The 27,269-nt window shown below is 43.8% G+C and overlaps 1 protein-coding gene across 2 annotated transcripts in view; it reads right to left on the minus strand.

The window, feature by feature from the left end:
- The window catches only part of slc36a1 (solute carrier family 36 member 1), a 28,622-nt gene extending 2,285 nt beyond the window's left edge, over positions 1 to 26,337 (minus strand). Inside the window, exons 1-11 of one of the 2 annotated variants that reach the window (XM_068572074.1) lie at positions 26,173 to 26,337; positions 23,702 to 23,844; positions 22,378 to 22,432; positions 22,184 to 22,274; positions 21,315 to 21,403; positions 19,927 to 20,016; positions 19,254 to 19,338; positions 17,319 to 17,546; positions 15,749 to 15,847; positions 15,471 to 15,637; positions 13,206 to 13,375 (exon numbers count right to left, since the gene is read on the minus strand). In XM_068572074.1, coding sequence (XP_068428175.1) covers positions 13,206 to 13,375; positions 15,471 to 15,637; positions 15,749 to 15,847; positions 17,319 to 17,546; positions 19,254 to 19,338; positions 19,927 to 20,016; positions 21,315 to 21,403; positions 22,184 to 22,274; positions 22,378 to 22,432; positions 23,702 to 23,738 — 1,111 coding nt within the window. In that variant the 5' untranslated portion in view covers positions 23,739 to 23,844; positions 26,173 to 26,337. Of the gene's footprint in view, positions 1 to 13,205; positions 13,376 to 15,470; positions 15,638 to 15,748; positions 15,848 to 17,318; positions 17,547 to 19,253; positions 19,339 to 19,926; positions 20,017 to 21,314; positions 21,404 to 22,183; positions 22,275 to 22,377; positions 22,493 to 23,701; positions 23,845 to 26,172 lie in introns of both variants that reach the window. The other variant, XM_068572066.1, reaches the window with a different exon arrangement.
- Positions 26,338 to 27,269: the final 932 nt, after the last annotated feature.

The raw sequence follows: 27,269 nt of genomic DNA on the forward strand, positions 1-27,269 counted from the left end.
GAGAGAGAGAGAGAGAGAGAGAGAGAGAGAGAGAAAGAGAGAGAGAGAGAGAGAGAGAGAGAGAGAAGAGAGAGAGAGAGAGAGAGAGGTTCAAATGAAACGTTTTGAAACAAGAACAATCCGATCTCATCTAGAGCCCATCTATAAAACTCCTGGAAAATGCAAAATTTTCGAAGCAATTTTTGAAGAAAAAAAAAGAAAAATTGTTGCAAACTAATGAATACTTTTTTTTTAAACATTTATTTTCATGAAAAAATTCTATGCAACTTTTTATGCATTTTTTTTAATTGTTACATAAAAAAAAAAAAAAAAAAATTCCAAATCGATAAAATCACCTATACATATAAATAAAACGAAAAAAATGTTCTTTTTAAAAATCACATCAAAATTTAAAAAATGAATAAATAAAAAGAAATCACATTCAAATTTTGCTAAAATTCAGTTCTGATGCAAAATATATTCATATATTTATAAAAAATATATTTTGCATCAACGATTGAATGGATGTGGAGTTTGGTTCGGATTGTTTTTGCTTGTTTTGAATGTTTCATTTGATGAAAGTTCATAAAAGTTATTTTTACGTCAATAACTGTAAAATAATAAACTCAACATTTATACCTCTCAAGTCCTCAATAGCGTCTTGAACACAGACTCCTCCCACAAAACCGTGAGTTCCTCTCGTTTCAGGTCATTAAGTTGCATTTTAAACAACCAAATCTTCACATTATACAGTTTTTTTCATTTCTCTCATTGTGCTTTAGACCTTTAGTAAAAGAACGAGCGGAAACATCTTCGCCGTCTTTAACGAGTCAGAGTTTTAAACGCGTGACCTTCGGCGTCTCTGAGGTCGTCTCTCTGGCGGCGAGCGCAGAGGAGGAAGCGACTGCGGGAGAGATTAAAGAGAGAGCGTTTCTTTTGAGAGAGTCAGAACCGCTGGAGGACAAACGGGGGACGAGGAGGTCCAGGAGACAACAAAAGACAAAGAAAGACGTTTGAGAAACGAGGTGAGGTGCATTGTGGGGAATACAAATTGGAGGAAGGGTAAAAGAGGACGGACGAGGTCAGAAAAGACAAAGAACGCGACGGAAGAGAGGACGAGGCTGATTGAGACGAGAGGACGGAGACGGAGAGAGAAGACGGAGAGAGAAGATGGAGAGAGAAGATGGAGAGAGATGATGGAGAGGATAGAGCCGGCAGACGGAGAGAGAAGAGAGGACGGAAAGGTGCTTCAATAACTGAGGACTCGAGCGCCGCAGGAGGTCTGCAGACGTCTGCTTTGTTAAAAAGTAGAAACTGAGCTTTTAACTTCACACCCAGCAGCACCAACAGAGGGACGGACGGCTCAAATAAGAAGCAGAAGAAGAAAGTAAAGAAGAAAAAGGACAGAAAAGGACGGACTCAGAGGGAAGCGGGGGTCCGGCTGAATTTATACCGTCAGCAGGCAGTTTCTTGACTGAGCTCTGCAACTCTTTAAAATCCCTGAGAGAGAGAGAGAGAGAGAGAGAGAGAGAGAGAGAGAGAGAGAGAGAGAGAGAGAGAGAGAGAGAGAGAGAGAGAGAGAGAGAGAGAGAGAGAAGAAGAGAGAGAGAGCCACAAGCTGCAGTCAGCAGAGAGGAGCGATCAAAGACCTTCGTTCCTTCAGTCCAGCAGGACGCCGCCTCACCGGCTCGTCTCTTCACCTCGCCGCCAGAAAACAACCGAGCGGAGGAAACGACCCGGCGGCCTCCGGAGCCGCTCATTAGCGAGCGGTCAAGGCCCGTGCACGCGCTAATGCTAACTAGCCCACGTGCAGCTACAGGCCTCTAGAAAGATTATGCACATGGTAAAACGAAAGAAGTCTTAGTCATGTTAACTTTATAGGATTTAGATGAAACAAGCTCCCGCCGGACCTTCTGGGAAAATCACTTATGACCTCCCACAAACGACCTTGGGCTTTGACCTTGAGCAACTGAAGCGCTCAAGCGCTACCTTCACGTATTCAAGGTGTAGTCGAAGAAAAAAAAGATGTTTTCAGTTTGTGACGGGAAGATGTAGAGACTTCCTGCTGTCCAGCACAGCTCATTCTAGAGCAGTAAACTACGATCATCATTATTTCAGTCCGCTCGACGCTCTCTATTTCTATTTCCCCCTCATTTAAATGAGTTTACAAGACGTCGCCGAGGGCTGGAGAGGATTTACGATCGACGGGCCGGACGCGAAACATACACAAAAACCCTCTTCGGGTGGCGTCGTCGCATCCCGACGACCGTGAAAAAAAGTTCACTCTCGATTTTTTTCCCCCTCGAGATGAAGCGGAGTAACTTGACAGAACCTCCCTTCACGTTAATGAACCGATGTCTGCAAAAACAACTATGCTGGTGATTAAATGCCAATTAAAGTGATGAATGGAGTTCGAAACAAACCAAAAAAAAAAGGATCGTTCATCGTCATTACGCAACACACGGCTGCAAAAGACTAAACGTGGGTGAAGCTCACGAGGAAGAAGAACTGAATCCTCAGTCGAGGGGATACATTGTTGCAAAGCGTTGCTGTACACCGAGTGCAGCCAGTCACACAGATGGCGCGCTCCACCCACCCATCTGGACCAAACCTCTCTCTCACACACACACACACACACACACACACACACACACACACAGGTTTGCGAGGCCCTTCGGGAAGCCGTTTGGGGTCCAAGCGTCTCGCCCGAGGACACGCCGACCGGCGCGCAGGACAGGACGAGCGCGGGAATCGAACCCGCTGATCCGTTTTCCCCCCAACTACGAGGACGCGGCAGACAACCGCGAGCAGAAAAAAAAAAAGGGTGAGACGGAAGACCGCGCTAACCTTGTTAGCATGCTAACGGTAGACGTTTGCTCAAAGCGGGACTCTAAACACACGCCTTCATTTACAGTTTGTTACCTGCAGCGCCACATGGACACAGTTAAACTCGACTTAACACTCGTAGAAACGTCTAAACTCGACTGAGACGCGTAGGCTCGAGGCGGCGTCCATCTTGTAGAAAAGCACAAACTTTTCCTTCCTGCAATTACAAACTCTTGGAGGAGTTGGCCGTCCTCGCTGATTTATTCCTCTACAAATAGCTAAAAAAAAAGGAAATTAAATGGATCATATCAGGCTTTTGCATTTAAAAGCTTTGGTGGAAACAGGAAGTACACGTGACACAGCTACCGATTCAATTAATCGTGTTAAATTATACAAATATATATATATTTTTTTTTTAAAAAAGGTAGCAGAAGCCGTTGTTACAACGAACTGTGAGGGTTTCAATTAATTTAATCAGGAGTTGACTCTGCTGGAGGGAATGTAATCAATTTGGACTGCGATGATTATTTATTTTATTTTTTATTTAACGAGGAAAGTCCAAGTGAAGGCAGGAAGAAGAGACAGATCCCAAAAAGCATATCTATATTATATTTACAAATGAGTGGTTAGATTTGGTGCATTGATGCTTTTCCATATTGTTTCTCTTCCTCTGAAAGTTTCTGAAGAAAGAAAGCACATTTATGTATCTCATATTTGTTTCATCTAATCAGTACAATACAACTCTTTCAGTGACTTGACCTGCTGAACCGCCTACGTTTCTGCTTACATACGTACAAGTGGATTATATATTATTGTAACCCTCATTCTTCTAATTTGATGCCTAACGTGTTTTTGGGAGATTTATATCTTGATTGACAGGTTAAGAGCTCAAACGCTGCATGACGTGTAGTTAATGTCTGATTCAAAACAGTTTTCTAAACCTTTACCTCTCACATAAACACGATCGACGTCCCTACAAGTACAGAAAAGTACATAACCGATGCGTCTGAAGCCATCGAAGAACATCTGCGGGGGGAAATGATCGATTATCAAAACACCTGAATGTGGTTTGAAATAGTTTAAATCTCTTTGTACGCTCAGATTTCCAAGCAGTCGGACATTTTTGCGGTGTTGTTTTTCGAGGTTTACAGTCTCAAGTTTCAGGCTCTTGTGCCCTTTAAAAAAAGAGACTCGTCTTTGCAAACCATGCGGCATTGAAAGATGGAGAGGTTGTTGGACGCTGATTAAAACCACACTTGCATGGGAAACTGCTACACAGCAAACCCATAGCTTACACACACACACACTTACACAAATCACTTAATTGATAACGAGCGAGTACGAACACGGCGCGGAAAAAAAGCTCACATTAGAGGTCAAATAAAAAACGGTCGTTGAGACCTCGGGAAGTAGAGAGAGAAACCAGCCTCCCGGTGTTGAATTTAAGAGATTATGTGCGAGCAGCTGATGACAAACGGAGCGTCGGGGAGTTTTCACACATCATGGCTTCAGGGGGAAAAACTACAACGAGCGCAGACGACCAATAGGAACCGATCGCTCCAACACATTATAAAAAAGATGTCTGCGGCTTGATTTAGAGCCCGGCTTCATGGGAATATCTATCTCTATCGCTTCTGAAATATTAAATAATCGACGTACATCTCCAAATGGAAAAGTACAAGCAGGCGAGTCAACTGAAATGTCTGCTTTAAATAATAATTTAAAAAAACCACAACAGGATCTGTGTGAGATCAGGACATCATGACATTGTTCTGCCACCCGCCAGCATCGAGGCGTCAACTGAAGCAGCAGTGTGTTACAGAGGTGCTGAACACACACACACACACACACACACACACTAGAGTATAGCTACACTCAGTTGTAATTGAACAAAGGGTAAAAACTATTTTGTCATCAAGGGACTCTTCGAGCCTCCCAGCCTCTTTTTTTTGGAAGCATTTCATTTCTGCCAAAATCGGCAAAAACACACAAATGGAAGAGGATGAAGGGAGATGGAGGAAGATGTAAGATGGTTGGAGGGGGATGAGGAGGGTGAAGAGGATGGAGGAAGATGAAGAGGTTGGAGAAGGATGTAAGATGATTGGAGGAAGATGACAAGGATGAGGAGGATGGAGAAGATTGAGGAAAATGGAGGAAGATGGAGGAGGATGGATCGTTTAAGAGGTCAACGTTAAAAAAAAAAAGAGCAACCTCACACACGATTAATCCTCCCGGGACCATGAATATATGCAGCAGGCTTCATGCAGATATCTCAACAACATCAACAACGGTGTTGATTAAATTTAAATGTGCGTCAGCCACAAGGTCACCGAAACAACAGAGTCATCCATCAACAACACTCCGACGGAAAGAAACCAATACACTTGTGGGTCATTTCTTTTGTGCGACACAAATACACTCAAAGTCAATTATGTTGTTTAATATTCATCTAAACCATCTTTCAAGGGTTTTATTTCCAAAATCACAAATACTTGTGCCAACAAAAAAAGGCGTTCAAAGCTTTTTCTTCCTCCCCCACCACTTTCCAAAGTGACACCTAAACTGATAAGAGTAAAACATTAAGCTCTCCAAGAAGGCGGCCATTAAAATGATGACAAAAAGGCCTCCGGCGCCGAGTAGAGAAGCTCCCAGCAGACACTCCACCACACAAGGCCGAGGACACACAAGCCACCGGATCCGAGGCCTCTTCATTGAAGAGCCCTCGGGGGCCACTCGGGTTTTCTTTTGAGGAAGAAAAGCTTTATTAACAACGGCACTTCGGCTCCGGGAACAAAACTTTTTTTGTTTGGAGAGACACTTAGAACACAACGGCTGCAGAGCGCCTGATACCAATAAGTAGAGCCATTTATGTGGACTTCTATACAACCAGAGGAGTCGCCCCCTGGTGGTCAGGAGAGAGAATGCAGCTTTAACACATGAAGCGTAGACTTCTATACAACGAGAAGAGTCGCCCCCTGGTGGTCAGGAGAAATAATGCAGCTTTAACACATGAAGCATATACTTCTATACAACCAGAGGAGTCGGCCCCTGGTGGTCAGGAGAGATAATGCAGCTTTAACACATGAAACATAAACTTCTATACAACCAGAGGAGTCGCCCCCTGGTGGTCAGGAGAGATAATGCAGCTTTAACACATGAAGCATAGACTTCTATACAACCAGAGGAGTCGCCCCATGGTGGTCAGGAGAGAGAATGCAGCTTTAACACATGAAGCATAAACTTCTATACAACCAGAGGAGTCGGCCCCTGGTGGCCAGGAGAGATAATGCAGCTTTAACACATGAAGCATAGACTTCTATACAACCAGAGGAGTCGCCCCCTGGTGGTCAGGAGAGATAATGCAGCTTTAACACATGAAGCATAGACTTCTATTCAACCAGAGGAGTCGCCCCCTGGTGGTCAGGAGAGATAATGCAGCTTTAACACATGAAACATAGACTTCTATACAACCAGAAGAGTCGCTCCCTGGTGGTCAGGAGAGATAATGCAGCTTTAACACATGAAACAGACTTCTATACAACCAGAAGAGTCTGCTCCTGGTGGTTAGTAGAGAGAATGCAGCTTTAACACATGAAACAGACTTCTATACAACCAGAAGAGTCTGCTCCTGGTGGTCAGGAGAGAGAATGCAGCTCAAAAGTCAAGGCAGGACAGTCGCTTCCCCCGTTTGACGTTCTGCTGATCGTCGCCGTGCAGAAAGCCGCTCCTCCTCCCGCTGCTAAGCTTTTACACCACCTGCTGCAAATGTGCAAACTCTCACAACTCCAACACTCAGAAGTCCCATCATGTCGGGACGCTAAGCTGCACACGGCGCGCTCATATTCCCTGACTCAGCCGATGTCTGATACCAGAGGATGAGACGGGATAGGATCAAAATGTCGGTGGCTTAAGTTCTCTTTCGGTGGAAAGAGAACTTTCTGACGTGGGGAAGTTGGACGTCTCTAAAGCGACGGGGTCTGAATGAGAAGAAAAAATGGCTTCAAAAGAAACCAAAAAAAAGGTTGATTGTAATAAATGTTATTTTCTTGTGCCAAAAAAGTAGTTATGAATGTGGAGATTATTTTCTGCAGCTTCCAGACACGAGGTGCAGAGAGCAAAGGCCAAACCACGAGATGGAGAAGGTGAACATATCGTGGTTTCTGAAAGGGTAAAAACAGCAGCATGCTGCATTCCCAGTGGCACGTCACCTTTGTGCAACAGCACTCCAGAAGGAAGTACAGAAATAAAATAAATAAAAAATAAAAAAAACAACAAGAGGAGGCTCACGCAACATCCTCACGTCCGCTCTGGTTCCCATCAACGGCTCAACAACACGCTGCTCGGCTCGACAAAGAGAACGCGCTTTCAAGACCCAAAGATCAAACGACCTGTGCCGACAATGCAGGGACTGAAATGTGATGTTTCAGCACCATTAAAAAAAAAATGGGGGTTAGAGTTATTATGGAAAGCATGAATTTGGTATAGCAACATTAAATCTTAAAAATGATCCCATAATGGTGGCATCGGGCCCTCGGTTCAGGCTAAACCCGAGAACACTAACGTTGGGTGATTTTCACGCAGAGCGATTGAGGTTGTTATTTTCATTGTGTTGCTTTTGTACGAGTGGTGTGGGTCCTTGTGTAGCTTCATGCTGCTCACTGAAGTTATAGAAGGTGGGCGTGTCTTATTAGGAGTGGGCGTGTCTTATTGAAGGTAGGCGTGTCTTATTGGAAGTGGGCGTGTCGTATTGAAGATGGGCGTGTCTTATTAGAGGCGGGCGTGTCTTATTGAAGGTAGGCGTGTCTTATTAGAGGTGGGCGTGTCTTATTGAAGGTGGGCGTGTCTTATTGAAGGTAGGCGTGTCTTATTAAAGGTGGTTTTCCTTCACAGAACAAGAATCACATGTTTCAGGAGCGGGTGGACCAAAGCACAAGTTTATAGCTTTATTATTTATATTTTTAATCATGTTTTATTAACGATTCCCAAATTTTTCACCCGATTTTGAGCCCTTTTTTGTTTACTATCGGGGAAAAAATAACATTTTAATGAGAAGTATATTTTATGAGGTACACATCGGGTGAAATATACTCAATATTAGTGATAGTGTGACTATTTTTAAAGTTAGTGTTTTAGTGTTAAGGAGCGACGGGGAAGCGCGGAGGGTTTCTTTAACATGTTGATACCTCAGTCACAGCTGGTGAAAACGACCGTTAGCAGGAGAGCAGGTGTTAGATCTACATTATGGATGCTAACGTCGCTACGTGTCCGATACATGAGGGAACGGGTCCCTGCTTGTGACTCAAACTGTGTGAGTTTAGTGATCCGTTGCCAGCTTGTGTTGTTGGTCAAAACTCTACTGGCAAAATAAGCTAAAACCTGTATTATGCAGCTTTAAAAGAGGCGACATGTGCCATCAATCCCGAGCGGACCAGGCAGACAGTCTAACGAGGTTCGCTCCTTTCGGTGGTTTCGGGGAAACCCGCCATCTGCTCCCATCGGTTAGGAATCACTTAATGCAGATTCGCCAGACGGGTCGACATTAAGAACGATCCGTTTGAGATTCATTAGCGGATCAAACGCAGATACAAGAACTCTGCCTCGGGGCGATCCTCGTCAAACCCAGAGACGCGAGGGTTCGGCGCCGGGAAGATGCGCGGCGTCCTACAGCTGCCACTCTCTCTCTGATCCAAGACAACAGCAACGAGCTCCTTCAAGCCCTCAGCAGCCCGGCTGCATCAGAACAGAGTGCTCACTTCAAAGAGAAAGAACCAGCAGTGAAATGTCCTGACCTTTCAAACAGGAGGACAAGTTAGAGAGGGGGGGGGGGGAGAGAGAGAGAGAGAGAGAGAGAGAGAGAGAGAGAGAGAGAGAGAGAGAGAGAGAGAGGTAAAGAAAAAGAGTCAGAGAAAGACAGAGGTAGAGAAAAAGAGAGTCAGAGAGAGAGGTAGAGAAAAAGAGAGTCAGAGAGAGAGAGGTAGAGAAAAAGAGAGTCAGAGAGAGAAAGGTAGAGAAAAAGAGTCAGAGAGAGAGAGACAGAGAGAGAGACAGAGAGAGACGGAGAGAGGGACAGAGGTAGAGAGAGAGACAGAGTCAAAGAGAGATAGGGAGAGAGACGGAGAGAGTCAGAGAGAGAGGTAGAAAGAGGGAGAGAGCGACTGAGCGACACAGAGAGAAAAAAATGAGGCATTCGAGACACACAGAGAGTGAGAGAGAGAGAGAGAGAGAGAGAGAGAGAGAGAGAGAGAGACGGAGAGAGAGAGAGAGAGAGAGAGGGGAAGGGAGACAAAGGTAGAGAAAAAGAGTCAGAGAGAGAGAGACAGGGAGAGAGACAGAGGTAGAGAGTCAGAAAGAGGGAGAGAGAGACTGAGCGGCACAGAGAGAAAAAATGAGGCATTCGAGACACACAGAGAGAGTGAGAGAGAGAGAGAGAGAGAGAGAGAGAGAGAGAGAGAGAGAGAGAGATCAGGGCCGTCCTTCTCTTTTAACTCTTCTGACATCAAACTGCAGCCGATGAGGGGAAAGACGAGGAGAATCTGTTATCGAGGCTGTAAAACACACAATCTCACGTCTCACGAGCTGCCGCTTTGAGGAAAACCAAGAGAACGAGGAAAAAGAAGAAAAGATAGAAAAAGAAAAAAAAAAAATCAGTTGCCGACACGCTCACGGCCGAGTCGCCACTGAGACGATTCGTCGGCCGGCCAATCTCGCGTTAGAAAAATGTCAACAATGCGTCGAGTAAACAAGCAAAGTAAAAAAAATAATAATCCGTCCTCACGCCGCCTCGAGTTCAACGATTTTTGCCGTCGCCATCTTGGATTGCGTTCGTCGCCATGTTTTTTTGTTTTTGTGCAAACAATGAATGAAAGCTAGAATATTTTGGAACCCCGAGGCTTAATGTAGAGACCTGTCAATCACATTAAGCCCCGCCCTAAAGCGCCCCCTGCTTTATGGTCTGCTGGACTCTAAAATGAAACCGTAAACACTAAATGAAAAATCACGCACACGACGTGTTCATTCGAGCGTGCAGCTGTGGTCTTTTCTCGTTCTCTCACACACACACATACACACACCTTTGCAAATGACCCGTGCGCACGATGCGGCACACGGATGAACGCGCCGCCCTTCATTAGCTCATCGACATGCATGTGCAGAAACCTCCAATCACGGCTAATAAATGGACTGGAGATGACTCCAGGTTTCACGTGAGGACGACAACGAACCGCTTGACATTTGATGTTATGTAACTGCTCATGGAGTATTGTTACACACACACACACACACACACACACACACACACACACACACACACACGTCTCTAACCCAGTGAAATGGGCTGGATAAGATCTGCATCTCCTCCGTTCAGCGTCTCCATCAAGTGGAGTGCAGATCGGTCACGTTTACTGGCCGCCTGGCGAAAAACCTTCTGGGGGTTTCAAACCGTTTAATGGAGTTTTTTTTTTTTTTTAATGCCAAGCGCCTTAACGTCACGGCTGGAGAAGCTACGCGCCACCTTGTGCACCAACGTAGGAATACACGCTGTACTCTGTGTACAGATACACGTAGTACAAGAAGGAAGACAACTTAAAACCGGCAAAAAAATGTTCATTTAAATTCCAACGTTCTCCACCTCGTCCGAAACCACCTCGCCGCCTGTCTAGAGGACCCCGCCGCCCGAGTTACGTCATCCAGGTTCAGACACACTTTGACCAATGGATTTTCATGACTTCAAACCAAGTTTTCACGACTTCTGCATGACATTTAACCAAATTTTCACGACTTTAAAGCTAGCATATTTTGAAATCCGGAGGCTTAATGTAGAGACCTGTCAATCACATTAAGCCCCGCCCTAAAGCACCCCCCTGCTTTAAGGTCTGCTTGACTCTAAAAGGACCTTAATTTACTAAATGGAAAATGTTTTCATTCCAGCGTGCGGCTGCAGTCTTTTCTTGTTCCTGCACGCACAACGCAACTTTTCCATGACTTTAAACCACATTTCCATGACTTTAAAACCGCATTTCCATGACTTTTAACCACATTTCCATGACTTTTAACCACATTTCCATGACTTTTAACCACATTTCCATGACTTTAAAACCACATTTCCATGACTTTAAAACCACATTTCCATGACTTTTAACTACATTTCCATGACTTTTAACTACATTTCCATGACTTTTAACCACATTTCCATGACTTTTAACCACATTTCCATGACTTTTAACCACATTTCCATGACTTTTAACCACATTTCCATGACTTTAAAACCACATTTCCATCGCTTTTAACCACGTTTCCATCACTTTTAACCACATTACCATGACTTTTAAACACATTTCCATAACCAAATATGTAGTAAAATCTGTGTGTTTTTAGTAAAAAGTGTTAAAATGTAGTATTTAAACTAACAATGAGGATTCAAAGCATACAGTAAACCTTAAATGACACAAATAAATGACAATAGTTTGATTAAAAGAATAAACATTTATATAGATACCTGTATGTATGCCTGCGTATATATGTTGAGCCTATTTCTTTTAAAAGCATATTAATTTAAAAAATGACCGTGACCATAAGAACCCTGACCAAAAAGCAGGGGCGTGGCCACCGGACTGGACACGCCCCCTTCAGAGCTGCTGAAGAGACTCCCGGGGCCGAGTGCATTACAGTAAAAGAATAGAAATTCAGCATTTCCCCTCCACAGTGAAAACAGTTCTACGGTCGGTTAAACTTTGGGGATAGTTTGTCAATTAAATGAAAAACCGGCCGCGGGGATTTTAAAGCGCGGCCACGGCAGCTTCAATGTGAACACAACGATCCATAAAAAACGGGTCGAGGATCAGCAGGTCCCGAAGGGGAATAGATTACTGCCATTGAGAAAAATAAAAATAAAAAAAGGCCTCGCAGAACCATTACAGGGAACCGTTTCCTGACGCAATGAGTGTGTGTACGTGAACAATGACACACACATTCCTTCAGGTTCACAGGACGAAAACAGGAGACGTGACACAAAATACGATAAAGAAACAGAAACGCAGAGCCTCCAGCGAATGTAGAGCCATTAAAGAAACGTCCCGGAGTTCTTTACCTGGGACGCAGATAAAAAAACACAACGGTCCCATTAAGACCAGCAATAAAATCCCATTATGACCACTAAAGATACTTCAAGGGGGTCAAAAAAAAAAGAGAGAAGAAGAGTCCTACAAGGGACTCTGGTTTACCACCGGTTACTAGACTCAAACCAGTATTTGAGGTCCCCAACCACAAAAACTAAAAAACGATTATCACGGCTATTTTGGCGAGTAATTTCCACTTCCCCGTCCCGACGAGACAAAGACGGAGCTGTTCAAGACGAGAGGCAGTTATTGGATGTTTAAAGCAGCTTTTCATTTTTGTGGAACAAGAAAAACTGAAGTTATTTGTTGGCTGGGGATTCCTTTAAAGTGACAGCTGACGTGCCGATTGTCACCGCTTCATTTCTCTCATTTTATGTGAATGAACCGAATGAATACTTTCTTTTTTTTAAACAATAAAAGAAAGAAGGCGCGAGAATACAGCGGCAACTTCAAAAGCTTTACAGAAGTGCGGGAAACGGGACAGACGGCGTCCTCTTGTTGTTTCTGATCAGAATGCAGCTTTAACACATGAAGCATGGACTTCTATACAACCACATGAGTCGAGAGAATGCAGCTTCAACACATACAACCAGAGGAGTCGCCCCCCTGATGGTCAGGAGAGAGAATGCAGCTTTAACCAATGAAGCATGGACTTCTATACAACCAGAGGAGTCGCCCCCTGGTGGTCAGGAGAGAGAATGCAGCTTTAACACATGAAGCATAGACTTCTATACAACCAAAATATGCAGCTTCAACACATGAAGCATAGACTTCTATACAACCAAAGTAGTCGGGCCCTGTTGGTAGATAGAAAGAACGCAGTTTTAACACATGAAGCATAGACTTCTATACAACCAGAGGAGTCTCCCCCTGGTGGTCAGGAGAGAGAATGCAGCTTTAACACATGAGCCATAGACTTCTATACAACCAAAAGTGTCACCCCCCCCGGTGGTCAGGAGAGCGAATGCAGCTTCAACACATGAAGCATAGACTTCTATACAACCAGAGGAGTCACCCCCTGGTGGCCAGGAGAGAGAATGCAGCTTCAACACATGAAGCATAGACTTCTATACAACCAGAGGAGTCATCCCCTGGTGGCCAGGAGAGAGAATGCAGCTTCAACACATGAAGCATAGACTTCTATACAACCAGAGGAGTCGTCCCCTGGTGGTCAGGAGAGAGAATGCAGCTTCAACACATGAAGCATAGACTTCTATACAACCAGAGTCGCCCCCTGGCGGTCAGGAGAGAGCCTGCAGGCTGTGTCGCCGCCTTGTCGTCACTCACATGTGAAGACCACCATGACGGTGCGCAGCAGCAGGTTGACGGGCGTCTGCCAGCTCTCCGACACGCGGCTCAGCACCGGGGGGATGAGGATCTCCGCTGGAACGTAGAACTGCAGCGCGAAGGTGATGAAGATGCCGAAACAGTAGAGCAGCTTCACCGCCTGGTAGGTCCTGGAGGAGAGGGGGAGGGGCTTAACCTTTACGCATCACTTGGGACATTTTGGGCTTTTTAAATGGCTGAAATCTTTTGGTCTTGGGAGTAAAAATAGATTTTCAAAACATGAAAATCGTACAAAAATAGTGCACAAAAAGAATGAAAAATAGATTTTTTTAAGGGTTCAAATTCAGGAAATTCAATATTTGTTGAAAAGATTTAACTCAGAGGATCCAAATACTGTGAATATAAATTAACCACTAAAAATGTGAAATGTGACTAAATAAAAAGTGTTCTGTCTCAAAGTTACAGCTAAAAATATAATTAAAAATAAAACATTAAATCCTATTCGATGCACTTAAAAGCAGATAATCAAAAACCTTTCATGCAATACAAAGCAAGGCTTCATTTTTTATGCTCAAGGTGCTTCAATAAAAAAAACATTATGAAACATTATGAAAGGAGGAATCTATTGATCAGTTATTTATTTATTTATTCAGCTTTTTAAGTGATGTGCTGGTAATTACTGCCTTTGAGGTTTCAACCACAGTGAAAAAATGTTAACCAACCCCCGAACCAGGGTCAAAAAGGTGTGTGTGTGTGTGTGTGTGTAATAGACAAATAGATAACCATGAAACTTTCACGTATTTCTGCCTCAATTAAATATAATGTTTTAAAATATATTTTAAAAGTATGATTAAATATGCAGATGAGGCATTTTCTTATGGAATAAAAAGAGGACATTTGCGCATTTGAGAAGATAAATCTGAAGTTTTAACAGCAGGTAAAAAAAATAAATAAAAAAAAGTCAATAAAATGAAACTGAGGGAATTTATGATTTATCTTGGCAGAAGAAAAAAACAATTTCCTCAGATCTTTTTACTTCTAAAACATTGTATAAATCAAGTACAAGTTATGCAGAGAAGTTCTATTTGCGTTGAGGGGGTTTAAAATAAACATACACCTTTGGATTACTGCAAAGACAGCCGTAAAAATAATCAATTTCCTCCAAGTTTTTATTCATGAATGTTGCATGAAATCAGGCCGTGAGTGATATCTGAACAAACCTTCAGAATATTGAGAGAGGAATGAAAGTGAGCCGTGAATCTGCACGTCAGCAGCTCTCACATCCCAAACTTTACAGTCTCACGGAGAGAGAGAGAGAACGTCCTTCAAAGAGACGTTTAGTTCCATTCACACACATTGTGACAACACGTTAACTCATAAAACCATGAAACCTCACCACTTCATCACTGGCATGTGTGTATATGCAAATGAGTCAGCTCATGGTGACACAAAAAGACATAAGTAGTAAAATAAACACCTGAATGTGTATTTTGTAGTTTTTCCCACCACATTTTGTGACTGTAACCATGAACATTTATGAATATGACAGAACGACACGCAACGTTAAAGCGCTCATCTGAAGACGGCCACTAGATGGCGCCGTGGGAGCGCACTGGTCTCATTCATCATGGAATAAAAAGTCATTGTAAGAAACATTTTGACGGTTAAGTGCACGTGACGAGGAGCTTTCAGGTCACAGCGACAAACTGGGCTCAGTGCTTTTGTAAATATTTATATTATTGCATCATGATTTTTTTTAAAAAGGCTAATTTTGCACCAAACGTCTGCATATTAACACTCTGAACACATCATCATTCATGATGTTTAAGTACTTTTAAACATATTTTCATTGCATCTGTATATTTAATATTTTCCTTACTGTTCATTTTGGACTTTGTCTGATTACCGTTTTCCTGTTTATTTATATTACTTGATTTTTTAAATCTGTATCTACATATAATTTCCCCACTGAGCGACCAATAAAAGGATCATTTTGTCTTATTTAAATATGCAAACAGCCCGGGAAACATGGCAGCGCAGTTCAAAAGTTGCCGCCCCCCCTGAAGGCCGCCTTAAGAATTCCGATTTATTTTGTCTAATTTGTGCGGGTTTGTCGGTCTCAGAAGATGCACAATCCTTTTTGCAAATTCGAAATCTAAAAAAGACGACATCACATCTCTAAAGCGTGAAAAGGAGCAGGTGCATTCATGTAAAACTACACATAGTTGCACCGTTATCAACATTTTAAAAAGGCTGTTTTCTCACCAGCAGTTGGGCAGGTTGAGCGTGATGCTCCCTCCGATGTGCTCTCCGAAGCACAAGTACCCGATGGTGCCGAGGCTGGTGTAGAGGAAGGTGACGATGCCCATCCCAAAGTACAGCACCGGGATGAACCTCTGAGGCCTCTGCATCTTGTTCTCCAGGGGCAGAACCTGCAGAGACAGACAAATAAATAAAATAAAACTCGATGGACCAAAAAGGAAACGGCTGATTTACGATGTATTAAATCATACGGGATGTTAGAGGTCACTGAAGTCACGTACCACTCCGATCCCTTCGAAGGCAAAGATGGCCGTCCCAAAGAAGAGGGGGTAGTCTATAGCTCGGCCCACTTTGGGGAGGTCGATGGGGTACTTGATGTTCTGCGAGGGGCGAGCGAGGAAGAGGAGAACGTTAACGTTGAGTCAGAGTTTGTTGAATTGACTCAAACACAACAGTCGAGAAGTCCTCTCCCTTCGCTTGTTGGCACACGATATAAAACATTCAACATGTGATGAAGGTCTTTGATGAGCAGCTGGGAAATAAACAGGCTGCCATTAAAAAAATAGAACTGCTGTTACTGCGAATAAAACCAAAGAGGAAGAGTAAAAACGATAAACTTCCTTCTCTTCTGCACCCGTTTGAAACCTCTCCGTCGTAACGCGACCGCATTTGTTGTCGCTCTTTTTAAACGAAAGGTCACAGCGACGAGCTTTAAAAAAGCCCGAAACCGTGACCGAGTCGTGGGAAGAAATCCAAACGGCCACGAGGTCTTTATCCTGCGGCCCCGTGACATCGATGACGGCCGATATAAAAGATTATTACGGAATTAAATAGAGAGAAAAGCGGAGCGCTGGTTGTTAAAGCTTGAAGAAGAAAAAACCCACTTTGGATGACGGTCACATATTTGAGTCTCGAACATAATTCAATCTTACTTTAATAACTCGGCTTTCAAAAGTATCAGAAGTAGAAAACAATCATCACTACTGTGTTAGTCGTGGAGTAAATAACAATACATAATTATATCAGGTGAGGAAAAAAGAAAAAGAAGTCTAATCTAAATTGTTTTCTCTCCCGTGTTGATGAGGTTAACACGTTTCGCTAGAATAATCTTTTACCACCTGTGTAAAAAAACAAATAAATACTTGTTTTTTTAACTTAGATTAATTAAGATTATCATGAAAAAAACAAATGCCCCCAGCTCTTAAATCACAAAAGAAAACAATTAAACTTTCAGAGTTTGTTGGTATAAGATATCGTAAAAGTCGGGTTACAAGCCGCTACTACCTTCAGTGGTTGTTCCCGCTAGCTAGCACTGCAGCCAGCTAGCGCTGCTGCTGCTAGTTCCCCGCTGTGGCCAGTTAGCGCTGCTGCTAGTTCTCCACTGTAGCCAGCTAGCGCTGCTGCTAGTTCTCCACTGTAGCCAGCCACCGCAGCTGCTAGTTCTCCACTGTAGCCAGCTAGCGTTGCTGCTAGTTCCTCGCTATAGTCAGTCATCTAGCGCTGCTAGTTCTCCGCTAGTTGTCCACTGTAACCAGCTACCGCTGATGCTAGTTCCTCGCTGTAGTCAGCTAGTGTTGCTGCTAGCTTCTCACTGTAGCCCGGCAGGGGAACTAGCAGCAGCTGCTGCTGCTGCTGCTGCTGCTGCTAGTTCCCCTCCAGCTCCCCGACAACCACCGAAAATAGTGGCACCAGTCTCGGCTCAACGTGGGCAGCAGCAGCAGTGGGGGGGAGCTAGCAGCGGCGCTAGCTTGCTAAAGCGGGGACACCTCACCGAAGGTAGGAGCGGCTTGTAACTGGACTTTTCCAGTAAATAAAAAGCGTTAAAAACAGCCAAAAGAGATAAGTGTTCACCGTCAGCGAGTAGAAGTAGATGAGCATCAGGCTGGCCGTCATCATCAGGTTGGCCACTAGGGACAGCGGCGCCAGGTAGCGCAGGTCCGGGGTGAACACCAGCAGCACGACGGCGGGCAGGAAGCACAGCATGTAGAGGCGCGAGTCGAAGCTCGGCACCAGCACCTGCGTCTGGTTGGTGTAGTTCATATGGCAGCTGACGGTGGTGGCGTTGGCCGCCTCCACCACCTGAGGGAGGGAGGAAAGGAAGAAGGAGACGAGGAGGGAAAGTTATTCTGCTGAAATCTGGTGGCTGGAGATATTTTCATGAGGGACTTTTTTCACTTTTCAGTGGAAGCTCATGTTTATCAGTGTGAAGATGAAATGATGCGATGATGGGAACGTGCTCAAGTTTATAAGTTAGTGTTCCAAAATAGTGTTCCAATACAAATACAAGCCTTAATATCTCTATATAATGACTTAGTATATCTATACAATGACTTAATATGTAAATATGACTTAATATCTATACATAATGCCTTAATATCTCTATATAATGACTTAGTATCTGTATATAATGACTTAATATGTCAATATAATGACTTAATATCTCCAAGAAAAGGAGACAATTTCCCAAATGAATGACTTTCTAATCTCTAAACAATGAGTTAGTGTATAAAATAATTTGACACTTTCAGACGTCAATATTTTTGGGGATTTTTTGTAAATAATTTTATTGAAAAGAAGAAAAAGTAAGACTAAGAGAAACTTTCTGGAGTTAATATGTTAGTTTATCTTATTTTAAAACACTGACTTTGTATCATTATATAATGAGCTAATATTTAAAAAATACTCCAAACATAATGACTTCTCTCTAAACAACGAGTCTCCTAAAAATTGTGAGAAGATGTCGATATCTTTAATCAATTATTTTAAGACAAAAAAGCAATATTTCGAGATACTATGTCATCATTTTGAAAAGGTTTCTCATTATATTGACACAAGATCTTTTGGTTCTCATGAAAAAGGTCAAAGTTCCTTTTTTTCTTCCCCTTTTCAAATAAAAAAATAGTCTCCTACACTTGCTCGCAATACTGTCGCGAGTACAAGTACACAAGTGCGACGACTTTTCTTTGTATTTGCACATTCTAAGTATTCCTTGGAAGGACATAAGGACACAAACTCCACGAACAAAGTGTTGCAGGAATGCTACACCAACAGAGGAAGAGGAAGGAGAGCGACGAGCAGACGGACGCCGCCACCTGGTGGTCGGAACCGGTACTGCACACAAAACGTCCACGCAGGAACGGCCATCGCTTCAAGGGTCAGAATTATAAAGCAGAACCGAATACAAAGCACCAGACCTGCTCAGACGGCACTACACACACAGACACACACAGACACACAGACACACACACACACACACACACACAGTGGGGGTAAACAGTAAAGTTCACGGCTCTCCAACCACAACACGGGGTCAACGAGGGTCACAACAAAACGAAGAAAACAGGAGGAAGCTGGTGAACAAAAGGCATCTCGTGTTTAACGACAGCGAAGATAAAGAGAAGTTCAAAAACATGATAGCGCACATTTTCTCATGCGACTTCCTTTAACGCAGCCACGTCTCTCCTGCTCGTGACCTGTTACGAGTCGACACAGGAACCTCTGAGCACGTGTACGAGCACATGTACATGTACATGTACGAGCGGTTACATAACTACGGAAACTGACGTGCAACCCAGAAGAATAACCTTCACGTGAGCGTCTTCCATAAATCTATGAATCAGAAAATGTTTTTCTTTCTTTTTCTTCTCGGGTCGCGTCAACAACTGGGATTTATTCGGACGCGCGGGTCAAAGGTCAGAAGACACGGGAGGCCCGTAAGTTACGTCACATGACCGCACTGTAACCCGTCCCTCGAGGGGTGTGTGTGTGTGTGTGTGGGGTCAGGACCTGCTTGATGTTGTCACTGAGGAAGACAAAGTAAACGCAGCAGAAGCCGAGCTGGGTGATGATGAGAAACAAGTTCACGATCTGTCTGAGAGAGAGAAAGAGAAAGAACAAAGAGAAAGAAGAGAGAGAGAGTATTGAGCTACTCGTCTGTACATTTATCAAACGTTTTTACGTCTCAATCAGCCTCACAAAGACAAAAAGTTACAGCAATGAGATCTATGAAACACTTTGCAGACCTCCCTCTCTCCTTCCTTCCTTCCTTCCATCTCTCACCCTGTCTCTCTCCATTCTTGATTCCATCTTTCTCTCCTTCCTTCCATCTCTCTCTTCTTTCTTCCCCCTCCCTCCCTCTCCTTCCATCTCTCTCCCCCTCTCATTCCTTCCTTCCATCTCTCCCCTCTCTCTCTGCCTATCTTCCGCCTTCTTTCTGTCTCTCTCCCTCCTTTCTTCTGTCTCTCTCATCTCTCGCTGTCACTCTTCTTTCTTCCATCTCTCCTCCTCCGTGTCTCTCTCTCTCTCTCTCTCTCCTTCCTTCCATTTCTCTCTAAAACCTAATTCAACGTTCCCCGCATGACTGTTGCATTGTGGGAGATCCTTTGAGGCAGTGTGTGTCCCGTCATGAAAATAAAAGAAAGGAAACATTGTTTTCTTCTCTTGAAAGAACAGAACCTACTTTCCCCACCGCGAGTGTCTCCTGAGCCACGACACGTTCTCCATGCCGTACTGCATCGCCTCGCCGTAGCTCAGCGACGGCCGGTCCACCCTGCACAAACAAACAAACAAACAAACAAACAAACAACCGTTAGTCGACACTGCAGCAACAACAACAACCTCTCCAACACAAAGATGTCAGACGGCAAAATGCAGACGTCACAAGAGCAGCAACCACGGTCCTGTGTGTGAGAGTGTCATGTGAAAGTGAGAGTGTGTGTCTGTGAAAGTGAGAGTGTGTGTGTGTGAGAGAGTATGTGTGTCTGAAAGTGAGTGTGTGGGAGAGAGTGTGTGTCTGAAAGTGAGTGTGTGTCTGAAAGTGAGTGTGTGTGTGTCTGTGAGAGAGTGTGTGTGTGTCTGTGAGAGAGTGTGTGTGTCTGTGAGAGTGAGTGTGTGTGTCTGTGAGAGTGAGTGTGTGAGTCTGAGTGCAAGTGTGTGATTGTGAAAGTGAGTGTGTGTGTCTGTGAGAGAGTGTGTGTGTCTGTGAGAGAGTGTGTGTGTCTGTGAGAGAGTGTGTGTGTCTGTGAGAGAGTGTGTGTGTCTGTGAGAGAGTGTGTGTGTCTGTGAGAGTGAGTGTGTGAGTCTGAGTGCAAGTGTGTGATTGTGAAAGTGAGTGTGTGTGTCTGTGAGAGAGTGTGTGTGTCTGTGAGAGAGTGTGTGTGTCTGTGAGAGAGTGTGTGCGTCTGTGAGAGAGTGTGTGTGTCTGTGAGAGTGAGTGTGTGAGTCTGAGTGCAAGTGTGTGTGTGCAAATGTGTGTGTGCGTCCTGAGAACCGGAGGAAGCGGTGACTCTGGTTCTCATGAGCATGAAGCGTCCTGTCGCTCCTTCATGCTCATGAGAACCGGAGGTAGCGGTGACTCTGACTGACTCGGCAGTAAAGAAACAGGAAGTGCAGCGAGTCGGATCAAAACTCTCACTTCAGTAAAAGCGTCTGAGGCGCTTCATTCACGCGCCCCGTCAGCTGGAATCCCTCTGTGGGGGGCGGAGCCGGTGTGTGCACCAACCGCATGAACAGGGCAAAGGACGGGACACACACGCACAATCTGATAACGAGTGTTTAGTCACCACACACACACAATCTGATAATGAGTGTTTAGTCACCACACACACACACACACACACACACACACACACGTCAAACAGCTGCTGGATCGTAGACGTGAGGTTTATTGCCTCATTTAGATGATCTGATGGGTTTATAGAAATTGGACCAGTGACAACAAACAAACAAACATACAAACGGATGCTTGTGCAGACGCACTTCTGTTTGTGTGAGCCGACGGTTCAAACCCCTGAAATTCAGAAGAGGAGGAGGAGGAGGAGGAGGAGGAGGACAGAGGGAACGACTTACTTTTCACTGAGGTGGTGAGAACACTTCACCAGAACCTTCATGCAGTGGACCGCGATGACGCCCATCACCAGCAGGCTGATGGGACCCACCTGGAGGAAGGATGGGGGGGGGGGGAGAGAGGGAGAGAGAGAGAGAGCGAGAGAACAGCCAGAGAGAAAGAGAGAGAGACACACACAGAAAGACAGAGAGAGAGAAAGAGACGGAGAGAGAGAGAGAAAGCGATAAAAGAGAGAGAGCGAGACGGACAGACAGAGAGAAAGAAAGAGAAAGACAGTCAGAGAAAGAGAAAGAGAGACAGGGAGAGAGAAAGAAAGAGAAAGAGACAGAGAGAGAAACGGGGACAGGGAGACAGAGAGAGAAGATCAACATTAACACTGAAGGTTAAACATAAAACGCAACATAAAAACCTAAATGTGTCGGCTTGTGAAACGTTGACGCCAGGCGGGTCAAACGTGACGTCTCTTCTGTCTCTCAGATAATAAACTAAATAAACTACTTTCACGTCTACTTCACTTGCCTTTCAGTGCCTTGAACGACTCAAAGCAAATAATAACAAATCTATTTCTCAAGACTAAAAAGTCACAGCTCAAAACCTCCAGTTTCACTTCAAAATAATTTTAAAAAAAAAAAGCAGAACAGCAGCACGCTCTGATGTGGAATTTCAGAATAAAAGCCCTGCCTAACTTGCAGGCGGGGATGCAAACGCCGCCACTATCTCGCCAGCTTTGGCCACCACATTTCCCTGCGGTGCGACATGTAAATGTGTCCCCCCTCCCTCCCTCCCTCCCTCGCCGCCACCGCAAACCCTGAACACAGCTTTGCAGGTCAGAAACACTGCGTGTCACATGACCTTTAGGACGCGTACTCACCACCAGGCCGGCGTTCTTCACGGCCAGCGGCAGCCCCAGCAGCCCCGTGCCGATGTTCCCCTTCAGCAGGTGAATGAGAGTCTGACAGAAACTGGGACAAACGGGGAGGAGGGAGAGGTCGCATAGTCGCGTTAGAGCCGCCATTGCTGCTGCTGTTGTGACACATGGGATTTTCTTTTCTGAATACTACTCACGAGGTTCCCTCCCGGCCTCCGATCCTCTCGTAGGTGCGTTGGGGTCTGGAGGGTCCTGGAGGAGAGGGACAAAGCGCATCCATTTCTGATGGGATTTGGTCGGAAAACAAAGCACCTGCCGCGAAGGAGAGAGAGGGAGGGCAAAGAAAAAAAGGAGGATGAGTGAGGATGACCCTTTTTTATTGTGGCGCAGCACGCGGGGCTTTTTACTCCCTTTACGCATCTCGCGGGGGACAAACACGCTCTCTATTCCTGTTAAAAATTGCATCTACTGACTCTGAAAAGTGCAGAAAAATCAATGTGTCGCAATTTATCAACCGATAAGTGAATATTGTGAAACACAGATGAATGGACGGTGGACTGTATTGCAGTTTTAATGCAAAGTTATTATTATTATTCAATTTTTATCCCGCTGGCGAACAATCACAGTTTTCTGGAACAAGTACTTGTGAGGAAAAAAAGGATGCCAAAACGAGTCTGAAGAGGTAAAAAAAAAAGAAAGAAAAGTGAATAGATTTGACTATAAACAATAAGCAAAAAGACAAACAGTGCAGATTTTCTGTCAAAGCGACGGCCAAACTAAACACAGATTTTCTGACGGACAGAAAATTCCGTCGTGCTTTCCAGTGAAAAATAAAATAAATGAAATAGTAATTGAGCTCACGCAGAAGCGGAGGCGCCCTGAAGCTCGGCAACTCGTTTAAATACTCGACACACACACTTCACGCACACACACGCTGGCGGCTGCAGAGCTGCACTTTGCCACTTTCTTTCAGTGAAACGAGTTCTCCTCGCAGTGTGAGAACTACCAGGGAAGTGAAAAAAAACCTTCCTATGTCTTTCAGTGGACTTTAGAGACTCTATTTAACCGCCTGGGGTCATTTTCTGAAGTTTATTTAATTTCTTTAATTCACTTTTTTTTTTAAAAAGGCACGTGCATACATAACATATGTTACACCAAAAGGTGCAGCACCAGCTCAGCTCTCTATATAACAAGACACTATGGCCCTAAAGATGCAAAAACCCAGAGGGTTAAACACATTTTAATAATTATATAGACTTATTACAATTTTTGTAACGGCTGCATTTGTAACGGCTGCATTTCATTGAAGTAATGTTTGTTAAATCCTAGAGCGTCCTCTCCTTTATCGTGACGAATACGTCCGACCTCCTGACCGGCCGAGCAGAAAGAAAAAGGAAAGCAGCTTTGATGAGTCGGCGTCTACCGGCCGGTTGGGATTACAACATAATCCCAGCTGTGTGTCTGCGTCCGTGACCACCACCACCACCCAGAGCTCGCTTTGTAAACACTGAATGTACTCACCTTCGCCGCGGTTGTCCACGTCGGTGGAGGCCATCATGTTGGGTCGGGCGGTTTGGCGGACGGCGGCGTAGTCGTAGTCGGCGTCGTCTCTCCGAGCCTCGCAGATCCTAACGGCGGGAGATGAGGGAGTCCAGCATCGACCGCTGCACGATGCAAGAAAAAAAAAAAGAAAAGAGAGTCAAAGCGTGAACTTCTACCCGTGAGGAGGGAAGAAGAAGCTCTTTAAATGGCACGCTTGACCCTTCTTAAGAGAACGAGGCAGCGGGTAATGATTGTTCTCATTATTGATTGTGTTCTCCGTCAGCTTAAGCTCTCTCTCTCTCTCTCTCTCTCTCTCTCTGTCTCTTAGCTTCAGGCTGACAGAGCAACGTGTTGAACGCTCTTATAAACCACAGAACTTGCCACCGCGGGGGCCACTTAGCTCCCGCGTTACGCAAGAGCAGCCCAACGGCCGCCACGTCCAACAGGCGTGAACATCTTCGCGGGCCGCCGCAACTGCCGATTCACAGAGACGGGAAAAAAAAGACAGAAGAGTTGCCACCGTCGCTGCCACCACTTCCTGACATCTCTCCTCTCTCTCGTCGGAGCGTTACCGTTTATTGTCGGAGGGCTTTACAATCTGTACACATGACATCCCTGTCCCGGGAACCTCACATCAGATCAGGGAAAACTCCCCCAAATAAAGATAGTAAAAACTGTTTAACAGGGGAAAAAAGGGAAGAAACCTTCAGGAGAGCAACAGAGGAGGATCCCTCTCCTGGATGGACAGAAGCAACAGATGTCATGTGACCAGAATGAGCAACGTAACAGAGTTATAGCACATTACATGAATGTGACAGAAACTATGCATATAATGAGTAGTATACACGATCCAAATAGCCACAGCAAAAGTGAACTCCATAGCGTGGGGGATGCGAGACGTCCGGCTACTTTACGTTAGCGTGGGGGACTCTCGGTTCTTCTTTTTTGAAAAGATGCCACAAAAGGAAACTAAAAGATGCTTTTATTCCTTCGGGCGGTTCCTCACGCGGCAGCAGAAGACGACGTGCGACTTCCACAACGCTCCGGTGGAAAAAAAAACGTAAGGAGTTCTCACGACGTGCCGAGACACGAGGACGCAATAAGGTGTGCGATTTCTGACACCAGGACTTTAAACCCTCAACAATAAAAGAAAGCCATTAAGATGTGGCGCGCGTCTGTCTGCAACTCCATGATGATGTGGCCGTTGGTCATAATTTCTCAGTTCTTCACAGAACAAAAAGGTTTCCCCTTAAAGAGAAATAAAACTACTACTTCAGGAAACTGTCTCACGCTTTATAAATTATATCTGAGGATTATTGATGCGATCATATGGCAGAAACTGGTGGAAAAAGCGCAACACTAACTCTTAATATTGCATTTTTGCTCCTAGATTACAATCAATCAATACTTCAATACCTTTTTTTTCTGTGGATTGACTAGCTCTTGGACTAATCCTTCCAGATGTGAGGATTTGGGACTCGTTTGTTACACATATCCACACACTTTAAACGGTTGAGAAAAAAAGGACAAAGGTGTGGAAACAAAACCTCTGCGTGCAGCGCACACGTACTGAGAAGAAAGAGGGTGCACAGGTGGACTGATTGGGACATGATCAGTTTTTTTCACACCTGCCATTTCCACACAAAAAAAGCTAAGAAATGAAGTGTTCTCTGCACAGATGTAACGCGTCAAGATAAAGTGGTGGTCGTCCTGCATTTACTCGTCTCTAAACCTCAGTGACGGTGAAGAAACGTTTGGTTAAAGTTAACGATAAAGTTTGCTTCCTGGTGAGCTGCAACGAAAGTACAGGTACAAATAATGACCTTTACAAACAAAAGAAAGAAGGAAAGAAAAGACAGGTAATTGTGTCAATAGTACAGTCGATAATGGATGGAGTATTTACTGATGGTGAACGAACACACAACTTGGTTGTGTCCAGGATGTGCCACACACTTGGCAAATATACATGTATGCGAAATATACATATATACACACACATATATATATATTATTATTAAAATATATACTGTATACAATAAAATACATACATATAAACTTATATACACACATACATAATTCATATATATATATATATATATATATATATATATATATATATATATATATTTATATATATATATACACACATGATTATTACACTGTGTGTATGTATGTATGTATATATATATATATATATATATATATATATATATATATATATATATATATATATATAAACCTAATTTTGTTTTTAACAGCGTTTGGCTCGCTACGTCAACAACACTATCAGTAAGCCGTTAATATCGCATGCAGCGTGGCATCTTCATCACAGCATCTTCATCACATCATCTTCATCACATCGCAGCTCTCCGGGTCACACGACGTTAGCTGGCGTCCCGGTGCCATGTTTGTTTCCGGGAGGGGGCGAGGGGGATAAACAACAAACCTACCGTAAACCGTGTATTTTCTCTTGCTCTCTCTCTCTTTCCGGGTGTCTGTCTGGCTCCTCCGTAGGATACAAGTCCCGTTGTTATTCTCCGTGCGCGGTCATGTCGCTAACTGAGCCGCTAACACCGGAGTCGGCCGAGCTTTTTCTGCTTCTGCCCGCGTCTGAACGGCGGCTCGGTCACGTGACAAGAGGACAACGCGTCACGCCGCTTCGCGTTTCGACGATATTTACTTTTTTTTTTAAATTTATTATTATCTTACAATTATATTTATTAAAAAAAAACGGTATGTTTTGTCTTAAAATATAATACATTTATACAAGGTATAATTCTGGAAAGGCAAAAGAAAATCTGTCAAACTTGTCGGGAAAACGGAAGTACTAAGATTGATTTAGACAATAAAGCAAAACATGGCTTTTTTTTTCATTGTATTCTGGACTTCCGACAAAAACTGCTTAAAAAAAACAGTTATAAAAGTGTAAGCTATTGTGTTGTATATTTAAACAGTTATCTCTGAAGCAGTGTTCTTGTTTATGTTTCGGGGGCTTTTATTCTGAAGGTGAAAACGGAAGAAGAGAGCAGGATGAAAATTTCCAGTGAAGAGTAAGAGGAGAATAAAAGTGGTTGCAGTCTTATGCAAACTAACCGACCATCGTGTTGTTATTTTATTATTATTGTACGGTATAGGCGCAAGATAAACCCGAGCTACACAAGTGATTTTATTTTTTAATAGTGAAATCTGTATTCCGTGAAAAAAAAGACTCGTACTTTTATTTCTCGACTTTTATTTTGGAAAAATGCTAATTTGAATGCGCTTGATTTGTGCTACAGGGTGGCCAGATTACTTTGGGGTCAGATTTAGCGTGTATGCAGTTTTCTTTTCTGCTTATTTAGTCAGCCAGTATATCTCAATCAACTAATTAAACTTTTGCATGTTCTTCCCGTGTTAGCGTGGCTTCCCCCCACAGTCCACACACACACACACATAGCTTTTCTATTATAATATATATATATATATATATATATATATATATATATATATATATATATATATATATATATATATATATATATTATAATAGAAAAGCTAAAAAAAAATC

The sequence above is a fragment of the Clinocottus analis genome, unplaced genomic scaffold, assembly GCF_023055335.1.
Source record: "Clinocottus analis isolate CAN_PGR_092001 unplaced genomic scaffold, fCliAna1.0.p SCAF_1, whole genome shotgun sequence".
Classification (NCBI taxonomy): domain Eukaryota; kingdom Metazoa; phylum Chordata; class Actinopteri; order Perciformes; family Cottidae; genus Clinocottus; species Clinocottus analis.